Below are 12,130 nucleotides of genomic sequence, written 5' to 3' on the forward strand. Positions count from 1 at the left end.
CGGACCGCAGGTTGGGGACCACTGCTGTGGGGTTTTTAAGGTAAGAGAGGTTCAGAGGTGGTTTGCCATTTTATCATGACCCTTGTATGCCTTGGGGCTTACCCTGCGTAGCTTCTGAGAATGGGTCAGATGAGCTATCTAGGCAGAGAAGTAGACATATTGAAAACAGGTCCCCTCTAATTCTTTACAAAAGGGCCTATGAAGAACCTAGAATGGAAGTAGGTCATAGAGACGTGGTTCTCAACCTTTGGGTCCCGACCCCAAGTGGGGTTGCCTGGCCCCCTCCACAGGGTCACCAGGTTGGTGGCGGTGGTCGGCGGCAGAAGAGGAGCCATGGCACTGGCTACCTCCACGCTGCCTCCATAGTGTTCTACGCCTGCACGTGCGCCTCATGTTCGCACCTGCTGTCCCCGCCCATGCATGCGCCACCACAGCAGTTCGGGTCACAGCCTGATGGTGGTTGAGAACTGCTGTCGCAGAGGATCCCCCTTCTGCTTATGATGAGGTAATATTTCCCATGGGTGAGCTGGAAGAAATTAGTATAGCCCTTGGAGATGGACACCAAATTGTGCGCTGCCTCTGTGGGTTCAGTTCCCAACCAGTATCCTTCTGTTGATGTCCCACCCACTCAAAGGGATTCCAGAGTGGAAGACGCAATGCGCATTTCCCTGTTGTTTACGAAGGACATTCAATTTGACCTATATTAGTTAGTAGACGTTTTTGCAGAGAGTCTTCTTTGGGATGTTATGTATTACCCAAATGTTGACGAATACCCTGTAGTGAAGTAAGCTGATCTGGGGGGGAAGAGGGCCGATAGATTAACTAAATTCATGAGAACAAATGCATGAAAAGATTTAGAGACGCCATCACCATCTTATAATTAAAGGGAACACACACTGAGAACTTTTGTCTGTTGAGGATCTATCCCTATGAAAAGAATACATCCTTCCTTTGAAAACTTAGGAAACTAGGGGGGGGGGTTGTTTTGTTTTTGTTGTCTTTGAGGGAAGGGTGCATAGTTACAAAAATAGGTAAAGAAAAGTGGAGAAAGGAGTAACAATCTGTTCATTGTAATCCAAAGTTATACTTTGGGGTATTTTTATGGCAGCATTCAGACATATGGCCAGAGTATCTTGAATACGTGTTGCTGTTGGTTTTAATTCACTGATCTTTTAAGGTTATGGTTTGGGCTTACTCTTGGAGTAACTGTGTAAGTAATAATATGTAAACCGTGAGACCCATGAGTTACCCTTTTGTGTATTATAAGCCTCATGTTTAAGGTTCTGTGTTCTTTAAGTGAGGAAAAAAGCAGCCCTCTGGGGGACCAGCTTTTCAGAGCACTCCTAAGTAGCTCTACTCAGAAATAAATCCCCTTTTATTTGGTTGACCTCCCCCCACACCCCACACCCCACCGGGAAGGTGTCTTTAGATTTAAAACTTGTAATATATCTTGTTTTTTCTCTGTCTCCCTTTCTAGGTTTGTTGGAATCACAACTGTCTAGGCATGACCAAATGCTGAGTGTTCATGACATCCGACTAGCCGACATGGATCTCCGGTTTCAAGTTCTGGAAACTGCCAGTTACAATGGAATATTAATCTGGAAAATCCGAGATTACAAACGTCGGAAGCAAGAGGCGGTGATGGGGAAGACTTTGTCCTTATACAGTCAGCCTTTTTATACGGGATACTTTGGCTATAAGATGTGCGCCAGAGTTTACCTCAATGGCGACGGGATGGGCAAAGGGACGCACCTGTCCTTGTTCTTTGTCATAATGCGGGGGGAGTACGATGCGTTGCTTCCATGGCCGTTCAAGCAGAAAGTCACCCTTATGCTGATGGACCAGGGGCCTTCCCGACGCCATTTAGGAGACGCTTTCAAACCCGACCCAAACAGCAGCAGTTTCAAGAAACCCACTGGAGAAATGAATATTGCTTCTGGCTGCCCAGTCTTTGTTGCGCAGACTGTTCTAGAAAACGGAACCTATATTAAAGATGATACTATTTTTATTAAAGTCATAGTGGATACATCGGACTTGCCAGACCCCTGACGTATAGCACTGAGGCCGGTTCAGCAGAAGACAACTCCATTGGGGGCTTTTTTTTATATCAGTCTGTCTTCAACAAGGGGTCCCGAGAGCTCAGAAGGGATCCCGATGCGTTAACAGAAGGAAGAGATTGGAGGCATAACTTGCGTATGATCCAATGGGAAACCCGTAGCAACCCATTAAAGAAATCATACCATGGTATATTTTCTAACTAAAACTTAGTAGGAACACTTCAATTCTGACCTGATCTTCATGGGGATAAAGATTGTGTCAGAAAAGCTTTTCTTAATATATTGGTAATCTCTAATCGGTTGGAAGGGGAAAAAAAAGACAAAACCATCAGACTTTTCTTCCTTTATGACTAGAAAACAAAAAGCCGAAGTTCATACATGGGTTAGCTAGAAACCGTCAGCATGTTAAGTAAAACAAACCAAGAAGAGAAATTATGAAGTAATGTTGCAGTTAAGATATTATTACTTTGAAAAATCTAAGTGCAATCTTGTCTAAAATATAGTATATTGTCTATTTTTAAGGCCTCACCTGGTCTCTGTTTTAAAATAATTACTTTGTCAGAAGACCTTGACAAGACCGTCCAGATCTTCTTGAAAGTGTCTAAAATCAGAGTCATATTTTTGTTTAGAGTTCTATTAATTGCTACAGAAAAAAAAAGCATTTTATTTTAAAACTGTTGATAGACTGATATTTCTTGGAAGAAAACAAAAGATCAAATGCAGGTTATCACTTGTGATATGAAAAGAAACTATTCAACTACTGCTGTTATTTCTCTTTAGAAATGTAAACCTACAATATATGTCGTAGTTAATGACACTATTTCAAAATTAAGGAAAAATAATCGCTCATGGATGCTGTGCATCATTACCAGATTTATAATTTTCACCCTAAAATAGGGCATTTGTTGAACTTTGGAGTTCTAAACGGAATCCTGTATGTTTTTAAAGTTCTGCCTCATGCGCTCCGACCAAGCTCGATAAAATGTATATAAATATATATATATAATATCTATTTTTTGCTAAAGCATAAATGTGCAACATATTTTTAGTGTTTGAGAAGAGGCGTAGTGCTGAGTAATACCTATATGGGAAAACCTGCTGATTCATCCTCTACTTAGCAATTAGCAGAGGATATCCGTTAGGAGAAAGCAGTGTCTTAATGGGAAGACGGTGGCTTGCATGCATTCATGTGCCTTAGCTGTAATGTGCTGCTTTATAGCTCATAGCTTTGTATTTTTTCCGATTTTAATTTCACGGTACCTGACAGTCATTTTAACTGGACTTTAGGCATAATGCACTGACCGACCCATAGAGCCCAACTGTGTTTTGCAGCATGTGGAAATAGAAGCCAAAACCCTGTGCTTCTGGCTAACCAGAGATTCCATGGACTCATTGTCGTGGAATATGTACTTACTTATCCAGGTGCTATATTTTGTGCATGATGCTCCTATGGAGCCGGGACTTCTGGCAGCGCCCCCTGTTCCTAGCGCAGTACAAGATCTGCTGCCCAGCACCTTGCTTATGGGTGGCTGGTGATCAAGCAAACATCGTTCCCAATTGGCTCTGTTCAGGGTTGGGAGGGGAGTATATTAATACGTATGTGTAATCAGCGTGTTGGTGGCGGTTGTTTTCTGGTAGATGGACACATGCTCCTGCAGGGAAATCCACAGGATCCTCTTTATCATCACTGACTACCTGAGCTTTACTAGAAACCTTCTTCCAGCCTTTGAATCATGCTGATTGCGACTCACGGGACTTAGCGACTTCTGTTTTGATCGTCCCTTGTGTGACTTGTAAGTCAAATGGCATAGCTTGGACTTGTACACCAACCATGTGGGTGCTGCTTTATCGCATGGGTGATGTGTAACAACAGAGTGCTCTCCTAGGCAGAGGTGGCGTGGCGCGTTGGAAGGAAAGGAATCATGTGCTTTTTAGCTAGTCACGTTGTATCTACCAGGCTTTTCCCGTAAGGTTTGGGTGTTCCATGGCCAGGGTTTGTGTGTAGGGCTCAGTTGGAATGTTCATGTCTTTGTCGTTGAGTTTCCTTGCTCTTGCCATTGTCTCTTATGGCTGTGCCTTCCCACACAGTGCCTGCCAGAAGTATTTTTCTGTTAATAAATATACCAGTTGCATGCTGAGTTGTCCTCATGGGTTTTCCAGGCACCTGCTTGAACACGGCCTGCTGTTTTTTTGGGGGGGCAGCCAAAAATCACCCAGTAGCAACACGTCTTCCTCTTCTTGCCTTCCATTGTCCAGGTACTGTATTCTCTCTTATGGTACTTAGCTGTCAATTGGTACAAATTAGCATTAAGAAGGCAGAATTCTAGCTGTGATAACAAAAACAACAAAAAAGGAGGACTTCCTGCCAAAGACTACGCACAGGGCAGTGTTGCGCAGGCTGGCGTAAACCCATTACCTTCTGCTTTGTGGGGGGGAAACAAAAAAGAGTTAACTCGGCTTGTGATACTCATTCTAATAGTCATGACCGTAGGCAGCTGAGCTTTTGTATATGCATTACAGAATTTTACTGAAAACAGGATTCCCTAGTGGAAATGTCCAAAGGGCTCACCTACCCATTGCTACTGCACATTATCACGAAATGGTTTCGAAGCGCGAACAGTTTACTTCCTGTTTGAATATGATACTGCTCGAAAATAATTATCCTAATCTCAGGCCCCGTGCAATGCAACACGATTATTATTATTGTTAATATTATTTTTAAAAGGTCTTATCTCAAAACCTTACAAAATGTGAGCAGAGGGAAGACACACTGCAGTTCCCCAGGACATTGGTGACTCGGGGAGATTGTGGTGGGTTATACATCCCATTACTTAAATGGACTCCAGGGAATGGTAGAGGACAGGAAGGCCTGGAGGATCATTGTCCATGGGGTCGCGATGGGTCGGACACGACTTCGCACCTAAGAACAACAACATACATCCCATTGTCTTGCATTGTTAAGAGCGATGCGTTCCCTTGGCCCAAGGCATATTTTTCGGCTCCAGAGAAACTTGAATGAACAGAGTATACCTTGTAGTGATGAATGATCCTCGCTGTGGTGGGAGATACAGCTCACTGCAATCACCTCTTCCCATGTCTGCAAAATTAGAACTCTGGTTTAGGAATTCAGTCAGTGTCCAGCTTTCATCTGTTTACTGTTTTCAGTGGAGTTTTTGTTCTCTGATTTAAAACAAAAACCAAAAACCTAAAGCCCTGTTGTCTGGAAGCTTAACTTTAGTTAATTAATTAATTAGGAGCAGAGCATTTTGAGTAAAACAGCTGTTCACCAAGATTAAACAAGGCCTAAAATGCTGATCAGATTAAATGGGTAATCTCATTAAAAGTGTGTGACTTGATAATCAAGAGTTGTTCCCTATAGGAAGGGATTCATTTGTTAGCAGTCAGTAAGCAAGTATATGTTCTTCCTAGTCTTCTGTGTGTGTGTGAACGTGCACATGCGCACACACTCCAAAGATAGTCATACTCCCAAGAAATTGTTCTTAGGGCTGCACTTCACAATGCAGTCTGTTCATTCCTTACTTGGCAGGACATTTGACAGACCTAGAATCAGAAAGTTGGAAGGGGTCTCCAGGGTCATCTGGTCCAACCCCCTGCACTATGCAGGACACTCACAACTACCTGCCCACCCACAGTGACCCCAATTTCATGCCCAAGTGATCCCCCCACCAAAAATCTACAGAATAAAACTTCAATAAGACATTCTTTCTAATAACAATGCATAAGATCGTATTCTTAGTTACTTGGAAGTAATGGATCAGCCCAGTCACTTAAAATTGTTGAATGGCCCAGTGAAATCAGGCCTAGCACTTCCAACCCATAGTAAAGCACTTGGAACTCACTATGGGTTTGCTAATGACTCCGAAACCTAAGGTTCTTAATATTCATTTCTAAGCACAGCTTTAAGGATATTGTACAGGTATTCTTAGAGAAGGGTAAGCCCACCACTTAGGTGGTGTGTTTTGTCTGTCTTCCACCCTCAGAGATCAGCACCCGCTGTGGATTGCCACAGCTGTTAAAAGAATAATCCTTCCCACTCACCCCCTTTGAAGAAGCCCATAAGATGAGACGTAAGCTCATTGGGGTGCCCAAGACTCCTTTTGGGGAAAGGGGGGAGGGGAATGCAAGCAACCTCGGCCCACATGCTTTCAAGGAGCAGAGTAATAGCTGAATACGAGATGAATGTAGGACTTGCTTGTCCAGGCGTCCGTCTGTCCTGTTACATTCAGCTTGAGCTGTGAAGCTAACTGGCTCTGGTACCTTCTGTGGTCCCCTAAAGTTATAGGGTTGACACAGCGAACCAAGCAGCGGCTGGCTAATGTCTATTCAGCTTGGGCCTCCCAGCACTGATCTGAGGTGAATTTGGAGCATAGGCCAGGCTCTCCGTCGAGCACAGTGGCACAGTGTATCACCTTAACAGGGGCTACTCTCTGTCTTAAAGGTGTTGCCTTCAAAGCCCAGGGCCTATGAGAAGACTGACTCTCGTAGCTTGATTTACTCACATCGCCCATTGTCTTTTCAGGAATATGTTCATATTTATATCTACATTCCTGTATTTAATAATAATTTTGGGTGGCAACCATGCATGATCGCCTGCAAATGGAATTAAAGATTGCACTCAAGTCACATGCATTTTAGCTTCCTTCCCTTCGCTTTTTGTTTCAAGCATTGTCAGTTCTTCGTTTGCTTTTGTAGCCGCCTATCTCTAAAGTGCGGAGACATAAACAGCTAACTTTAAAAGTGCACTAAAATAAAATGGGCCTAATATTCAAATTTGCCACACCTCATCCCACCAGACTCTGGTAGCCCAAAACCAGCTAAAAAAACACAACTCTTAAAATACCTTTGAATGTTGGCGAGATTTGCGGTTGTATCTCTCGCTTTCTTGCTATCCATCTTTCCTCTCTTGTTCTTTCTCAGTCCCACCTATCCCGCCTAATTAGATGGCGAGCATAAAAGTATATTTTTGCTTGGCCTTGTTTCCTGATGTGGAATAGAATCATAGATTTGGAAGGGGTCATACAGGCCCTCTAGTCCAACCCCCTGCTCAATCAATGCAGGATAATAAAATGAATAAAAATTAATTAACTCCAATCCATGTAGAAAAATCTTTCAGGGCTGTCAAGAAAGCTTGGCCTAAAGCATCCATGATAAGTACTTGTTCAGCTGATGCTTGAAGACCACCAGTGATGGGGAGCTCACCACTCCTTAGGCAGCCTACTCCATGGCTGAACTATGTGAAATTTCCCCCCTGAGATCTAGCCAGTACTGTTCTACACATTACTGTGACTAACAGGAACTGTTTCCTGCCCTCCTGCAAGTGATAAACTTTCATCTACTTCAAGAGAACAATCATGTCTCCTCTGTTCTGACCAAGCAGTAATATCAGGGCTCTCAGCCTCACCTCCCTCTCAGGGTGTCTGTTGTGGGGAGAGGAAAGGGAAGGGGATTGTAAACCACTTTGTGACTCCCTCTGGTAGAGAAAAGTGGCATATAAGAACCAACTCTTCTTCAGTAATATCAGGGCTCTCAACCTCATCTCCCTCTCAGGGTTTCTGCTGTGAGGAGAGGAAAGGGAAGGTGAATGGAAGCCGCTTTGAGACTCCTTCGGGTAGAGAAAAGCGGCAAAAAAGAACCAGTTCTTCTTCATCTTAGTCCCGTTTTCTCCAGCCTGAGTGGGGGAAGGCAGATAAAGGCTTCAATATAAAGTTCTATTGCAGCTTGCTTACAAGAAAAATGAATAGAGCACCCAAAGGTGCTATTTTTTTTTCCTATTTTTTTTCAATTAAAATCAATTTTAGAGGTTTTTAACAGGTGCTGTTTGTGGCTTCAGTTTTGCCAACATCCCTGAAACTCCCTAGCATCACGTCACCTTTCTAGTATGTTGTATTGCGTAGCAAGTGCATCCGATTTGGTTTCAAACTACAAATCCGGTCAGTGGTCCTCAAGGACTGCTGAACAAAGGCACAACGCCAGCTTGGCGGCTGTTGTATTTCCCCACGCTAGATGTCGAAGCAGATTCTGCGTGTACATTTGACAAAGCACTTTAGGCAGCCCCCAAGTCAAACATAAGTCTCAAATCCAAACAGGATTAAACTGTTCTAGTGCCTATGATCTATTTGTGATCCCTCTACATGACTGTATGAGCATTGCTTCCCTGCTAATTTCACTTCAGCTACCGTCTGTTTCTTCAGAAAGGCGTGGATGGCTTCTAGGCAGTCAGCGTTTTATGCCGTAACGTTCCACGTTCTTGCGGAAAACGCTGGAAGGGAGTAGAAAGGGGGAGGTGTGGCTTTATAAGCAATGGAATGGAATCGATACTTTTTAACCTGTGAAAAGTGTACTGCGCTCCAAGCCCCCTTAAATTGGGTTTCTCTGTCTCGGGGAAGACGAAACTTGAAAATACAGAATGTTTGTATTGTGCCTGGCCCAATCCCATGTGAATTCTAAATAGAGATTTTAGTTTAATGATCTGCCCCACAAGTGTCGGGGGGGGGGGGGTTGTGTTGTTCAAAACTTAGTTCGACCCACTTAAAGGAGACTGACCAGTAAGGAGCATTCAAAACCTCACCTGTTTATCTCTCTTACCTTGCTAAACAGGCATTTTCACTGATCAGTCGGTCTTTCGGAATATTGAACGGTGCATACCAGGGCTGATAAACGGTGGTTACTCCAGGAAGTTTTCTGTACCTTGGTGAATTTACAAAAGTTCCGGAAACTTCTTGAGGACTTGGCGCCTTCTTGTAAGCAATCTATGCAAACACATAACTAGGTGGGAGGTTTTAAAGAGAGAGAGAAGGAAAGCTTTGATTATGGTATTAACAAATGAATTTGGGTTACGATCCTAATGACTTCACCTGTACCTGCCTAGATGATGGTATTTTGTTTTTTAAGTGCATGTTTTTTCTCTCTCTTGGAAGCTATCCTCATAGGACCCCAAACCTGCTCTTTGGATTCCAGGCATTACACAAACTGGCAGAAGAATTGCTTATATGCCTAATGTTTCCGTTTTGAAATGTTTTCTCGTCAGTCCCCCAAACGGGTTGGGGGTCATCTGGGTAGTGTGGGTCGATGGCTCATCGAAGAAACGTTTGTAAAAAGGGAGGGGGGTCTCTCATAGACGGTGCTTTCGCAACCTCATGAATCATGGCCTTAGCTTGTTGCAAATTCTGAGCTTACTTGTTTTAAGAAACAAAACAGAAGCTTTACACTGAATTCTAGTTCACGAAATTGAGTGGTACAATTGAGCCTTACTGTTCGTAGGCATGGGGTTCCTATGAAGCGGTCTTTAATTGCATTGACAGCGAAAGCTCATAGAATGTAAAAAAAAAAAAATTAGCTTTGCTCAGTATGACGTAGCAGTTCGCTGCTGCTATGAAACGTATATGTGCTAATCCTCATAATGCCATAGGAGACGGCGTCTTTCAGGGCTAGATAGAGAATGTAAGAAAGGGCAGACCATGCCAGAAAAATGGAGGGGGGGATATATATAAATTGCCAGAAAGCATCCAAACGGTCTACCAGCTTCCGCAGTTGACCTTGTTAAATACTTTTACTGTTATCCAAAACAAAAACAAAAGTTGCAAAAGCCAATGAAAGGGGGACTTCAGTGTATATTTAAAACAGTTAACACTTGGTGCTTGGTGCGTCTTTCGTCTGCACTGCTTTACAAATAATCAGTCAAGCCTCAAAACAAGGATCGCTTATCTCTGTGGAAACTGAGATTGAATGTTACATGGAAGAATGGTCCGTGTTGGTGCTACGTATAGGATACACGGGCTTTCGCTTCCTTGTGTTGCTTTCAGGCTGCTGAAGCATTGATTTTTACCCCCCGAAAAGGAGAGGGACAAGGCAGAACTCGCTTTATTGATTGTGAAGTCTATAACTGCAATGTTTTGGAGACTCATTTGTGATAACTGCAGTTCCGTTGTCCCTCTTGGGAACCGATGAGGCTAATGGGAGATTCAACATGCTTATCCCTGTCTGCACCCAACAATAAAGAAAACCTGCGTCTGAGTTTTATAGGGTATTCTAATAACAGCAATTAAAAAAAAATTATAGGGGGGGAGGGGATTGTTGTTTTAGAGGTTTTAAGTTTTTAAGGGCTTTATTGGACAAGGAGAACTCAAATATTTTTAATTGCATGATTTAATTCTGGTTCTGCCAACTTTTGCACTGTGAACATTTTAATTACATATTTTAAACAAAAAAAAAAACAACAACAACTGAGGGCTTAACTGTTCAACTTCCTGCCTTTTTAATCCGGGGGTCGCTTCCGACACAATCCTTGCATTGGTGGCATCGCTGTTGAAACGATTCTCAAAGGATGTTCATGTGGAATCCCTACGGACGTTTTACGGGGATGGGTCCTCAATTGCCTTATGTGAACTGCTGGGTCTGAAGCTCAGACGTGGTTCACAGGATCATCTTTAAGCAGTTTGAGAGTGACAGAGCCACTCTGCCGAAACGATTTCCACATGTCCTTTCAGGAGCGATCCCATGGATGCAAAATATCACACGGGGGCTGACTCCCGTCTTTGTTAAGACCAGTGCTAGGTGGAAGAACAACAGTGTATGTGTTTGGACGTAACTACAGGCATCTGTTTTGAAACCGTGATTTAAAAAAGGGATCTATTTAACCCCAGATTATCTGCTTGCATATCTACAAGTCTATGTAGCTTTTTTTGTCTTCCACTTCACGATAAATAATTCTGACACCCAGAGGCTAAACATTTGTTGGCAGCTCTAGCAGAATTTCTCTCTTAATGACTTGCTGGAAGAGGAATTTGGTACACTCTATTCCAAGCACTGATTTGCATTGTGCATCAAGGTTTAGGACTCAGCAGTTAATGTCTGCATTAGGTGATCTCTCCCCCACCACTGTGTTTAGTTGCTTTAGAGAATTTTATAGATGTGTTGCTGGGACCGGAATCCCAGGTCTAAACACACCATAATGTGTTTGACATTAAGATCTGGATTTCCTCCAGCTATGCTGATTTAGATTATCAACCCAGGGGCTTTATCCTTTAGAATGAAACTCTGCATTTCAGTTGCGGGCTCTTTCAGAGCTCTAGCCCTTTAACCAGGCTGGTCACCTGAGCAGCTTGGTAGAAACTGGGTTTTTAAGATAAACCAACATAGCCATCATTAAGGGTCTCCTTCCCTGCAGAAAGTATTCCAAGCTTTAAACTGTGCTGTTGCTTGTGAGCAAAGTGATGCATTTTCCAACAATGACCTGTTCTACGAGCAGAGATCTGAATATTTGGTACTTGTAGAACAGTGGAGATTCATGCTTCTTCCTTTGCCCAGTATTCAATCCTCAACATAATGTTCTTTTCCATGTAGCTCTTTAGAATGTATATCTTCTGAATTTTGTAAGAATATAGGATAAAATGTAAGGTGTTTTTTCCCATTGTTGTTTTGTGCAGTCCCACAAGGGTATTGTGCATGCATGCAGGCCAGCCCCCCAAAAGATTTTTATGTAGCTTAGTAACTGAGCTGCAGGAGCCCCTCCCAACTGTAAGCATTTGGGGCTGTTTTTCCCACCCAGTGGTCACGTGCTCCAGGGAGGCACTCTGCACACTCCTCAGTTCTCTCTTTGTCAACATCTTGAGAAGAACATTCGTCATGAGCCATTTCACTTCTTCATCAGAATGTCTTTATTCAAGAAGTGTTTGATTTGTTTGACTACAAGGACCCAGGCGGATCAGCGCTCCATCTATCTGCTCTGCCTCCGGGAAAATCACAATGTAGCACCATGTAAAATCTGCCAGCACTTCACCCAAAAAACCACACGGGCCGTGCCTCCTGGCTCAAAGCAGCCCTGTGGAAGAAGGCTTTATTCACCTTGGTCACCCTGGCAGCCACAGTGGAACAACCAGGTTTTACAGCCCCTAAACCAGGGGTAGTCAAACTGCGGCCCTCCAGATGTCCATGGACTACAATTCCCAGGAGCCCCTGCCAGCAAAAGCTGGCAGGGTCTCATGGGAATTGTAGTCCATGGACATCTGGAGGGCCGCAGTTTGACTACCCCTGCCCTAAACCAATAACAGACT

At 43.4% G+C, this 12,130-nt stretch overlaps 1 protein-coding gene across 5 annotated transcripts in view; it reads left to right on the forward strand.

The window, feature by feature from the left end:
- The window catches only part of TRAF3 (TNF receptor associated factor 3), a 119,852-nt gene extending 114,598 nt beyond the window's left edge, over nt 1-5,254 (forward strand). For all 5 annotated transcript variants that reach the window (XM_077323745.1, XM_077323740.1, XM_077323744.1 and 2 more), the window contains one exon: nt 1,478-5,254. In XM_077323745.1, the coding sequence (XP_077179860.1) occupies nt 1,478-2,049 (572 nt within the window). In that variant the 3' untranslated portion in view covers nt 2,050-5,254. The remainder of the gene's footprint in view (nt 1-1,477) is intronic.
- Nucleotides 5,255-12,130: the final 6,876 nt, after the last annotated feature.

The sequence above is a fragment of the Paroedura picta genome, chromosome 2 (genome assembly GCF_049243985.1).
Source record: "Paroedura picta isolate Pp20150507F chromosome 2, Ppicta_v3.0, whole genome shotgun sequence".
NCBI lineage: Eukaryota > Metazoa > Chordata > Lepidosauria > Squamata > Gekkonidae > Paroedura > Paroedura picta.